Source organism: Idiotropiscis lumnitzeri, chromosome 1 (assembly GCF_059441095.1).
Source record: "Idiotropiscis lumnitzeri isolate Australia: NSW breed Sydney's pygmy pipehorse chromosome 1, RoL_Ilum_1.0, whole genome shotgun sequence".
Classification (NCBI taxonomy): Eukaryota; Metazoa; Chordata; class Actinopteri; order Syngnathiformes; family Syngnathidae; genus Idiotropiscis; species Idiotropiscis lumnitzeri.
In genome coordinates, this window is record NC_142391.1 from 12,548,484 (window position 1) to 12,561,132 (window position 12,649).

Here is a 12,649-nt window from a genome sequence, read left to right on the forward strand (position 1 = left end):
GTTTTTATGCAGATTTTAAAAAATGTCTTTTTTTCTATCACATCAGGTTTTCATGTTCCGTTTTGACCTATAAAAGCTGTGCGAAAAAAAATCCACTTGTTGCTGAACTTAACCATTAATTCATCCATCCATCCATCCATTATCTTAACTGCTTTTCCTCACAAGGGTCGTGGGGGGTGCTGGAGCCTATCACAGCTATTTTCGGGCAGTAGGCGGGGTACACCCTGAACTGGTTGCCAGCCAATCACAGGGCACACAAAGATGAACAACCATCCACGCTCACACTCATACCTAGGGGCAATTTTGCGTGTCTAATCAACCTGCCATGCATGTTTTTGGAATGTGGGAGGAATTCGGTGTACTCGGAAGAAACCCACGCAGGCACGGGGAGAACATGCAAACTCCACACACAATCGAACCCACGACGTCTGTACTGTGAGGCCATCGTGCTAACCAGTCATCCATCGTGCCTCCCCCATTAATTCGGGACTGTTACTAAATATATTACTATACTACATATTATATACCAGATGTACTTGATAAAAAAAGAGGGCACATTCGGAATCATCTGCAAAAATTTACTTGCCTCTCTGCTTATAATATTTAGTATAAATTTCATAAATAAATGAAGCAGTGCAATAAAATCTCACTTGACACCCGCAGAGAAGCTGACGACGGGAAAGAAGAGTCCATCTGTGTTGAAGTTTTCAAACATGCCCTGAACGGGCTGTCCATTGATGCGGAAAGAGATGCTTGGAGCGCCCAGGTCGAGGCAACAGCTCACCACATCCTCTGAAGTCAGTATGTGCTGATGGAGGGATGCAACCGCCCGGGGGATGCGTCCTAGGAAACATACAAATACACGCTGATGTTGTCCCTGCAGGCTTTTGATTCTGTCTCGACTCTTTGAATCTTGCATGCATATCAGGTGAGTCAGACAAACGCACAACGATTTTCTTACCTGACCAGAGATGCAGTCCATCAAAACCATAGGAATAGAGGTCATCCCCCACACCATTGCCCCCCCAGCCTTCACCCCCACCAGGGTAGGGTGCGTAACCTTTGGTGTTGGCCCAGCCTACTCGCAGGTGAGAAGGTTCACTGGTCACAAAGTGGTCCACCTGGTCAATCATCAGCTCGTAGTACCATTTCTTATACTGAGCTGAGCCCTCGCTCACCCCAAGGAAGATGTTCGGTCTCATACTGGCAATGAAGGAAAAATGAAAATATCACTCGGTGTCACTTTCACTGATTCTGTTGTTATATATGTTCCTTTCCTCTGAACTAATAAAATGTCTGCCTTTAGGACATATATTTCGTTCTTTGTTCGTCTTTGGAAGTTTCTTAAAATGTAAACGTCATGAGACAGAGAGAAGCAGATCACCTTAAAAGAGATTAAATATAAATTCATAAAATGATGTCACTTGATCCAGGCTTTCATTGCACACATTAAAAAGAAGGGATGAGGGACATCAAAAAGAGGACATTAAATAGATTAGATGGCCCTACTCACTACATTAACTACCCGTGGCAAATTTATGAGTCATTTTAGTAAGAGTTAAATCGAGACCCATAAAAGCAGAATACTCAAGGTGATGTCACTTCATGAATTACCAAAATAACCAACTATATATTTGCTAAAATTTTGTAACCCTAACCCAAACCCTTTGCTGATTATTTAGTAGGATTGCACAAAATAATTTTTTGCAAAACCCATTTTAGTACACATCTGAAAGCAAAAACATCAGGATTTTTTGTTTTGTTGGTGTTTCAAGATTACTTGAAATTATTTTCAATTTTTTTCTTAATTTGTCAAAGAATAATGCGAGTATCTTAATAAAAGCACCTAGCAAACAGATGCCAATTTTCACCCTTATTAGGTGGTATAGGGGACCTCCGATAATCGCGAGGGATAGCAAAAATCCACATAGAATTGACGGCCATTGAAATACATCAGAATTTTTTTTCTTTTTGTTTCCTAAACATAAAACATTTTTTTTTTTAAATATAAATATTCAATCTGCATTTTTTAGTAAAAAGGGGAGCATGATGGCGTGTGATTGAGAACATTACCAAAAAGGATATTAAAATAGAATTAAAAAAAAAAATAAATAAAAAAATGCTAATCTACAGGTGCCAAAGTGCGAGTATGTGGGGTCCACTGTATAGTCAAAAAAGTTTAATAATTTAGTCATCCTCCATCTGTCTTGTTCTAGTACAATTGGTTCGAACAGGGGCTTATTTCGGTAAATTCCCTAAAAGGAGCTGTTAAAAAGATGAACTCAACAAATCATCCAAAATGGCTGCTTCAAATCAGAAAAGCCATCTTTTTGTTCAATTTAATATGGGAATTCTTTAAGACTTTTCTGTACGTCCATTTACGATAGACGTGTTGGTTGGCAAAACTGATGGAGAAAAAAAAATGTGTAGTGAGCACTACTGAATTTTGGGCGAGTGGTGTTGGGCACCAGAATACACATATCTGGTTGATATCTCTAATTGACAAGTTGAGAATCCAATGTAAAAGTAATGACTTTCTCACCTTTGGACATCATTGACCAGCTGAGTTTGTAGCAGCAGGTCCCTCTTGGGCAACAAGTGATCGCAAATGAGGTTTTGATTGGTTCGCACAGCGACGCCATTACACACACACAAAGAGCAAAGCACATCGAGAATCTAAAGGCAGAGGAGAGGAAGGCGCCAGGGCAAAAGAGGGAGGAGCAAGAGCATAAATAATTGCGCAGTAGCTCAACCTATGTCATGATATTTGATGTATGTACTACTGACCTTGTGGTTTCGTCCATGTTTGTACAGCAGCGATATGATGGACTTGATGTGTCCTCTCTGGATCATGTTGAGAGCCTCCGGGCTCTCAATTAAAATACAGTGCAGAACTTCGAGAATGCCTGCGAGCATTCGTCAATTAGTCGACAACCGAGGTCACAAAGTCTCTACCGGTGCACCCTTAACATTCCCAGTGTGTAATTCTCAGAGAAAACCATACCACCTTTGATGAAGGTGATTAATAATGCAGCTGACAAGGATGTGCGGTACGAACAAGAATGACAATGAGCTTACCTGAAGAAGATTCCAGTCTCTCCAGCTTGCTAACAAGCCAATCCAAGTTGTTAGAAAACTGAGTGCAGTTGTTCCTGTTTCCTCTGATTAACGCCGCTGCATGATATAAAGAAAGAGTGCATGCTTATTAGGAAGAGGAATCATGGACGGCAGAAAAATAAAGGTAAACGGAGAGAGGGAAATATATTAAGGCTGTTAAAGTTAAAGCCGTAACTTTGGAGATGAATTTCAATTTTACAAAGCGTTAACTCAGTTTGATTTATTTCCTGTGCTAGTTGACCTCTGCTCACTGTGCAGCCAAACTTAGACGAGAATGACTGGCCCAAAGACAGAAAAAGACAGACTATTACGTAGTTTCACTTTTAAAAATAGTTTGACGATTCATTGGGGAAATTTAAAATAATTTGCGCACTTCGCAAAGCCAAATTCAAATTACATATTAGTTGTTCAGTTTCAGCACGTCTCAGAAAAAAATAAATCGCATTCACGGATCAAAACGATATTAGAACAGTCTTTGACTCCAACTACACTTTGTCTACACTGATGTACTGTAGCCCTGTAAGTGAAATAAGTTTGTGTAAACCTGTGAAGGAACAAGCGAAGGGTGAGGAGCAGCTTCTGCATGACAGGATGACAGTCCTATTTATTAATAATAACTTGGGTTGGCCACATAATCTCCTGTAGAACAAAAAAATCTTCAACAGATCACAAATGAATGATTATTTTCCGCATTTTTTTCATGTTTGTTCGTAAACCCGAGAAATATTGCCATCAAACAGCGTTTGTCATGTAAGAAGAAAACAGGCTCATTTATTCCTGTCACCTCACAGATGAGCAGAACATTTATGAGTGTGCTATTTGACCTTTCTGAATCGTCACAACCTTGGAACTCAATCCCTAGTGTGCAGAGTCAGTAAGTCGAGGGTTAAATAGCATGTCAGCGCAGCGCTCGCTTGAACGAAGCCATCAATCACAGCAAGGATTCGTGTATGTGCGTTGTGTAATCAGAGCTTACCCAACAGCTCATAAAGCAGGTTGAGGATTTCTTTCCAGGCTGCTCCGGCCTCTGGCCCAGCACACTCCCCAAAGTGGACCACACTGTTGTAGACATTCAGACGGTCTATGCAGTTGGACACGAGTGTCAGCATGCCCTACAAAATCAAGCCAACCAATATGTTGTCAAAATGGCACACTTGAGACACTTTCTTTCATGTACCACTGTAGCCTGGAATACGTGGTGCCCCCTATTTCGCTGAAGGGTTGCGGGAAGCTTGGAGCCGATCTGACTTTGGGTCATGGGTGGGATATTTCCTAGAATCGTCCCCAATCAATAACAGGGTACATATAAGCAAATAACCATTCACATCCATATTTATGGGCAATTTAGAATCTTCTGTCACCCTTACACATTTGCATTTGGAATGCAGGAAGAAGCCCCAGTACATATAAAAAACCCAAGCGGGCAGAGGGAGAAAATGCAATCCCCACAAAGATAAGGCCACGTGAGGTACTTACTCATGCAGAGGTGTGACAGAAATTAAAAATTTTTTTTAATCTGTAGCCTGGAGGGAGTCACTATGAGTTTGGATACAAGACAAACACATACCTTAATCCTTGATCAATCAACCAATTAATTAATCAATAAACGATATATAAGTGTGCATGTATCCGTCGATCTCAAACCACCGCATATAGCATTCTCACATTTACACCTATTAAGGTCGCATTACTATTATAAAGGCGCTCGTCTATGGCTTGACTCCTGTCCACGTCGGCGCTGGTGTCATGGTGATTTATGCTGCACAAAAGTATCTCCAGTGATCAGCTATGCTAAACGCACCAAATGGAAATTTGCTGATGATTTATAATGCCAAGAAAAATCTGGAGTCAGCTGTCTGGAGTGACAAATTGACCTTGGGAGTGTAAAGTAAAAGAGGTGGATCAACGATTACTCCAACAGGTAAACAGGATAGAAGATGATGAAATATGCCAGATTTTCACATTGTATGCAAATATATTTTCTAATCATTTTCATATGGAGACATGATTTGTTTGTTTGCGGCCCATCAGAGTTAAAAAGAGTTTGGATACTTATTATTTCCCACACCCGCTCAGCATGCAGCTGACATTTGGTAATTGATGAAAGCAATTTGGGTTCTGGAGGCACAATGCCTCAGTGCATTCGTGCCAGCCTCACACTGTACTGTAGCTGCTGACGCCTTATGATGCCTCCACTCACACAAGATGCGATTCACTCCACATGTGCCTTGCAAATGGCTAGGCAACCAGTTCTGGGCAAACACTGAAATCTGGGGACCCCAATTCCTGATTAATTAATTAAGAGTTATTACCAAAATATAACCATGTATTTACGAATGAAAGATTTCCTGATGTGCAAAAACTCACTTCCTGTTTGAAAAGATTCTGCCTGTTTTTGAGGGAGCGTAGCTTGATCTGCCTCTCTTCGTGCTCCAGCTCGGCATCAGGGAGCTGGAAGTAGGTGATGAGGTCGTTGAGGGTTTGGAGCACCTCCTCAATGGGCAGAGCCACAAGTGCCTTGTTCTTCAAACCCAGACAATCCAGATCCCTGACAATGGGACACAGACATGCAAAATGCTGCCATTGATTTATATGCCCTCTAAATGAAAATAAGCTGTGATAACAAACATGATGTTCAAGCCCACAGGGGCATCCATGCTGAAATGCTGATTTCCGCTGGCCGGCTAAAAATAGCTTCTGTCGTGTGCATGGGAGGAGTGTGAGGGGATGTGTGTGTCACCGCCTCAAGGGAGGTTGACACAGGCTCACACGTTCCCACAATGAGTGCTTCCAATTCCACACATGGGACACAAGACGGGTGACTTGATGACAAATAAAGGTAGTAAACGCATCATCTTACACATTCGCCTGCTTCGTCTTTTATTCTGGACAATATGCGGGCAACACATTACCATTCGGAAATGCATGAATGGAACACTGAGTAAGCTCTTTGATGCTCTGGCGCCTCACAGCTTAATTCAAATATTTTTACAATCCGGAGCAATGTTACATAATGACTCAGAACACTGAGCAAGCATTTGTGGGATGAGTTTGTACAGTTCATCATCAGGATAACTTGCCACATCCCCGTATAAAATTGGCACGTGCAATTTGTCTCACATGTTGCCGACAATATGAAGCAGGACCACCTTCGCGTACCTGATGAATCTGTTAAAGAGGAGCGTGGTGTTGCGGATGATGCGTGCTGCTCGAGATTCCTCGTGTTGACAGCGCTGCAGAGTCAAGCCGTCGTCCATGTGACCCTCGGAATGTAGACATGCCTTCAGGCAGAGGGAGAAATGAACGAGAGATATTGTCATGAATGAGGAAAAGCTATTAAGGGAGGATGAAGGTGTATGTTGTCACCAATTACAATCATTTGTCATTCACGCCTCGCTGGACCCTAAATGATGGGAGGTTTTGCATTTAGTCAAGGTTGAGATACAATCTAATAGACATTTTAATCAACTCATTACCCTGCGGATAATTGTCTTCTCTACAGACTCTCATTCGTTTATTTATTTGATTTGCTTCTGTTTCTGCTTTACATTCTGAGTTGAAGACAAAATGGTGTACGCTTTAGTTACCACACTCACTCGTCTCTTGAGAGGACCCAAACGTGCAGATTTGACATCAGGTGCCTGGTAGGAAAGCCACAGCCCCGTGGCCACGTGCATTATGAAGCTGAGCGAGTCTCCATATTTAATCTCGGCTACACCCATCCCTTCGATGTCTCGCTTGGGGCTCTGCTCAAGCTTCTCCTGGAAAGGGGAGGAGAGAGAAAATTGAAAAAAATGTCAAATCTGTCAATGTAAGACACTATACATATCTAGTCAACATTATGCAGAATATAATGATACACATTGAAAAATTCTGCCTTTATACAGCAATACCTGCTTATTGTGATTGCAGTTAGCAGACAGTCTTGTACCATAGTGAGTGCTGTTTCTAATTTTTTACTCTGCTTGTATGGCAACTACTTGTCCACAAATGAACAAAAAATTGGAGACCACATGCTATTTAGCATCAAGGGTTGAGTCAATTGACAAAATAAAAGAGGTTCCATTACAAATGCTTCCATCAATTAGCAGGTCTATACAAAGGTGCTGCCCAATGAACTCGCTTCCAGGTGAGGTGACAAATAGCAAGACTATTTCAAGTGGCATGAAGGGTCAGGTGAAAAATGATTTCACTTGCATTCGTGCTTGAAACCCACATTGGGAACGTCACTAATTTGCTCCAATCACTAGCTATATGCTAAACCCCATTCCACGGAGTATAGTCAAATACGGACTTCAAACACAGACGAAAGTTCAGCTACATTAACCTGGATGTTAGCTTTTGCCAGGGCAGTCACTCGTCTAATTTTCATTGCCCTTGAAAAATGGTGATTTCCCAGTCCAAGGCAAGTGTGGTGCTCTTTTGCGAATCCTCACGGGTGATTCCCTGTGGCTGTTTCTCAATGGAGCTTACTTAATGAGGAAGTGAGTGACAGTTGATCCTTAGTGACATGGGCTAACTTGTAGAACAAAATCCTGCATGATTGTGTGACCTTGCCTTAGAAGCTCTGAAGCAGAAGGCAGTTGAGACCGTGTCAGACCTCTCGCGGTCCTGCAGCACCAAACCCAGATCCTCGGTCAGGGCCAGGTAATGACCAGTTGTCAGATGTCGCAACCGGAACGGCTGACCCCATCGGATGTGACTCCCACTCCAGCTAAATTGGAACACGGGCACACACACAAAGGTGTCAGAAGAATGTGGATAATTTGCATTTTACAAACGCTGACAGTCTAATATCCACTAATTATAATTGATCTGAGTATTACTGCCGGCTGTTAATTATCAAGAGTGTCGCGTGATTAGGTAGAATAATTGGCAAATGGCTGACAAAATTTGACTCCTTATGCTGTTTAATCTCACGGAGAGAACGGAAAACTGAAGAAAAAAATAAGCAAGAACAAGATTGACCAAAAAAAGTAGAGGGGCAGAAAAGGGGCAAATGGTTAACAACCCACCTGATCCGGAGTGGCTCCAGCCTCCATAAGGACCTGGCCTTGGCACCGGCTTTACCTATCTCATAATTGACTATCCTGTCACCAGAAGAGAAGCATAAGTTGGAAACTGTGGGTGCTTGAAATATCCAGACACCACTATACAGTCAAGGCCATCCATCCTATGTGAGACAAAAACATCCATTTGCTTTCATCTCTCACACTGATAATCAAAGGAGGATGTTTGACACAAACCCATGAACAATAAGCCTGGTATGTATTGACTCTCCGATGGATGTTTTCAAAGGGAGGCACATGCGTCCCCTGATAAGCCGCAGCAACACCTTCTGTCAGTGAATAGCACCAAAGACTTGGCTCATCACTCCAACTGACATCTTAGAGAGAAATGTATGAGGCGTGCTTCTTTTGTGCACTTCAAGGGCACAAAAGGGGGAGAAGCCAAAAATGGAAATTACTATTGCTCTGCGCTAAAAATAGACTCAGTGTGTGCCTGTCTGTGTGAATATGTGCCTCGAAGGAAGATGAATTCACAAACTCTATTTTAAAGTATGATGGAATTGGAAGACCAGGCCATTGCATTCTATTGAAAATTCTTTCAACAAAATGTTGATAGTGTGCCTGTGGTCATTTTTGCCTATTCGTCCTTCACATTTTTGAAAGCCGTAGGTCACTGACATTGAATGCAGAGGTGAACCCGTGGAAAAAGATCACTTGATGTGTAAAAAAAAAAAAAAATAATTCTAGGGCTCTTATCTGTCAATCAGAGGACAATCGAATCATCACCACCCCCCTCATGGAACCCCTTGGATTGATGGGCCTAGCTCAAAATCTAGTTAATCACCAAAGGCATTTGATGGAGTTGAGGTCAGTCCTGGACCAAGATTATGGCTCTGACTAACTTCCAACTCAAGTGCCTCAGCACTAAGTAATCATACGGATTATATTCTTGGCCATCACCTGTGCATGACCTGGATATTACAACAGCCCACAAGCGATTAATCGATTTGTTGTACCTCTGCTGCTCTTCACTCTGGTCTGACCCCGGGATGGTCACCACCTCGTCATGCCCATGAAACAGTCGCATCACATGGCCACCCAACAGGTAGCCTGTAAGAGAGAAATGCACGAAGAGACCTTTGACCTTTGTTGTCCTGTTTCATTGCTACAACTGCATGAGAATGTTTAGCATTAGAGAAACACGGGAACCATTGGGATTGGTGAGAGGTAAGTCACGGTGAGAATCAACATGGCAAATGCAATAAAGTTTAGCGGCACGTCGCATTTATTAATAGAATTAAATTTCATATGAAATGCTTTTCATTTGCTTTTCTCATTTTTACATTATTAATTTTGCAATTATTTCCATTAAGCTAAGGGTGAGCCGATGTGAGGCAAACGCTGTCTTCAATGTCAATAGAATCTATCATAGTTTCAGATTTTTCTTCTTTCTTTCTTTCATGTAAAAAATATATATAATAAATGAATAAATTATTTATACCAAAATGGGTAAAAACCAAGGCAATGAAAATGTATCTAAGAAAATTAGACAGCATGAAGGCAGGAGTGTTGGCTCAGCTGTCTACCTTCCTCTATGTTACTGCCAGAACAGATGGGATGGACGTTCCACAACGTCTGCATGAAAGATGCGTCCACCTGGATGTTGCCATTGGAGATTGATAAATGCTGTAGGACACAAAATTGCACACTGTGTTTAATCTCATTATGTGTAACCAAACACTAACAGCAGATGAAACGTGGATGTTTTCAAGATTCAGTAAGGTCCAATAGTTACATGATACAGCATGCTCACAGGCCATATACCTTTTGCCCTTTTTGTGTATATACACGTATTCTTAAATCTATGAATCCTTATTTTTGCTTCTGATTGCATTCCACTGGCAAATCAGATGCAAAAATATTTACATTATCATCTCATGTCATAAAATGAAAAAAAGAAAATAATAGAAACAGCTCGGTGCAGTTTTCCACCACTAAAAGATTCCACAACAATTAAAAAAAAAAAAAACATTATCATAGTTGCAAAGGCATAATTTGTGATGTTTGTCTACTCCTCTGAGGTCATGACCGAAGAGCGTGTTTCAGACTGCAGCAAACAGATTGAGTGGCAGCTGTGTCCTGAACTTTCTCCCCAGAGTACCGTGCAGCCCTTAGGTGCTACATGTCCCCACAAACCAAAGTATGTGTGACAGTGAACACAAATTGCCAGATTGACATTAGTGACTAGGCCACGCCCCTGCTGCCCCGGCATGCTGTTGCCATCTCCATGGATTACTGAGACTGTGAAGTGTTCAGCTATATCATGGAAAGATGAGGGAGAAGATTGTGATATAATATGGAGCAAAGCCTTGCCGAAGGGGATGACAAGGTTGTGACAAGTGTGATGAAAGCCCAGGCCTCGACCTCGCTTTAAAAAGCACTGACAGCGGTATCAATTGAACCGAAACAACATGACTATTTTGCAAAAAAAGACAAGTTTGCAATAAGGGAATATGACCTTTTATCGCTTCAAGGAAGTCTATTCTGAACACACACTCAGGGTTCGTGTGACCATTAAGAAAGACACTGTGAAGTGAACATGACAAGCAAGGGCTACTTACAAGATACCGTTCAGAGGACACGCTGACAAGGATGAGGTCATCACCTATGCGCACCTTCTCTCCTTCTGATCTCTGCTTAGAGGCAGGGTGGATCGTCCACCAACAAGCCTCACCTACAATGATACACACATTTACTTACATATATGGGATAGTATATAAGGTGAAACACTCCATTGTTGGCACCCAATTCTCATATATGAGTTCAGGTGATAGTAAAACGGAGAGACGTCACCATTGTGACATGCTTCAACAATGAGTTGACAGCTCACCGATTGCAAAGACTGGGGGAAAAAATAACTATGGAAATGAGAGGTTGAACTATATCGCACAAGACTATAAAATGTGTTGGAGGGATCTAATCAGCTCTGACAAAAGAAATACATTTTCTGTCCGCAGCGCTCTGCAAGGAATATTAACAGTGATGATAAAAAGGCACACAGTGAAATTTGTTCAGGAACAACCAAGAGCTAGATCAAGAGTTAGATGAAGTGCCGAGAGAGAACAAGAGGGAGAGACTCAGTGGTGGATTAATACAATAAAATACAATATAACTTTATTTATGGAGTGCATTTCACAACAGTGATACTAAAGATACCAGAAAACAACAGAACAGTGACAGACTCATGTTGAGCCGAAAGCCAAAGCATAAAAGAGCGTCTTCAAACGAGTTTTATGGAAGTTCATTCCAGCGGGAAGGACCTGCAACAGAAAAGGCTCAATCCCCTCTGAGGCTCAGCTTAGTCCTCAGCACCTCCAGTAGCATTTGGTCTGCTGACCCGAGGTACATAGAGGAGGAGGAGTGCAGAAAGGTACGCTGGGGCGAGGCCATTTAAAGTATCTTGGTAAAATATCTTAAAATAAACTGTAAAATGCACTGGGAGCCAGTGAAGAGAGGCCAGACATCAGGTTATGTGTTCCTCTCAGTTTGTGTTAGGAGGTGAGCAGCAGCATTGTGGACCAACTGGAGACACTTGATGGAGGACATGCTGACTAAAACATGATTAAAACAAACTTAAGAAGGTATTTTTACCTGTTGAATCCTCCTGTAGGCCGACATCAAATGACAGCTTATCAGTTTGTGACCTCGATGTCTTCAAACAAGCCAAATACTGTGGTCAAAACACACACGCACAGACATATGCTGCAATTTTCCATGACAAAGTGCCCATTGTATTTGGAACAATGCAAAGTGAGACAGATCCAGCACAAAGTTAGCCGCAACCACCCCACCCAAGAAAAATCCGAACTCAGGATTTCATGATGAATCAAACATTTCTGTGCATGTAATTTAGTAAATTTTCACAAATTGGAAGAAAAAAATGTTTTCAGATAACTTTGCGTCCTGTACGTTTCCTAGTATGTTTGGTAAATGCATGTCATGGTGCAGAAGCATTTTTAATTTGGAAAAAAAAGCCATTGTCTTGTCATCTACCATATTCTAGATTCATGACTTGTAAGTTCTTACCATGGAACTGAATGAGTGCCGTAGGAGGATGGCATGTCCATACAGTAGAGTCTTGTGGCCACCACTCTGCGCTGCCTGAAGACATAATTCACACATTTCCATCATTATGTAAATCGCATGTCATCTGAAGCTGCAATATATGACCTTAGCGAGGACCTCCTTACAGACAAAGACAGCCTCATGCTGGGAACACGTATCTTAGGAAAGGGACCGTCTCCCCCTGAGATATGTGCAAGGATACTTGGTCATCTTTCCAGCAATCCAACAAGAGGAATGTGGGAAAAATGCTACACTACAGTCAGTCACGTGAACATTAGCAGGGAATGGCTCTACCAATTATGGTGTTTAAGATGCAGGGAGGGAACAAATGATGTTTGCGAAAAGTGGAGAAGTTTTGATGCTGATTTTGTTCAGCTTAGAAAGCCCTTTATTACTCA

General features: G+C 41.8%; 1 protein-coding gene across 8 annotated transcripts in view; it reads right to left on the bottom strand.

Annotated features, from left to right (window-relative positions):
• The window catches only part of LOC148343238 (ryanodine receptor 3), a 93,262-nt gene that overhangs the window by 54,616 nt on the left and 25,997 nt on the right, over positions 1–12,649 (bottom strand). For all 8 annotated transcript variants that reach the window (XM_088317507.1, XM_088317545.1, XM_088317552.1 and 5 more), the window contains 16 exons: positions 12,213–12,287; positions 11,778–11,856; positions 10,748–10,860; positions 9,713–9,812; positions 9,143–9,236; positions 8,133–8,207; positions 7,675–7,831; positions 6,714–6,878; positions 6,277–6,398; positions 5,485–5,665; positions 4,094–4,229; positions 3,079–3,174; positions 2,788–2,906; positions 2,543–2,676; positions 962–1,203; positions 651–843 (listed from right to left, as the gene is read on the bottom strand). In XM_088317507.1, the coding sequence (XP_088173633.1) occupies positions 651–843; positions 962–1,203; positions 2,543–2,676; positions 2,788–2,906; positions 3,079–3,174; positions 4,094–4,229; positions 5,485–5,665; positions 6,277–6,398; positions 6,714–6,878; positions 7,675–7,831; positions 8,133–8,207; positions 9,143–9,236; positions 9,713–9,812; positions 10,748–10,860; positions 11,778–11,856; positions 12,213–12,287 (2,081 nt within the window). The remainder of the gene's footprint in view (positions 1–650; positions 844–961; positions 1,204–2,542; positions 2,677–2,787; positions 2,907–3,078; positions 3,175–4,093; positions 4,230–5,484; positions 5,666–6,276; positions 6,399–6,713; positions 6,879–7,674; positions 7,832–8,132; positions 8,208–9,142; positions 9,237–9,712; positions 9,813–10,747; positions 10,861–11,777; positions 11,857–12,212; positions 12,288–12,649) is intronic.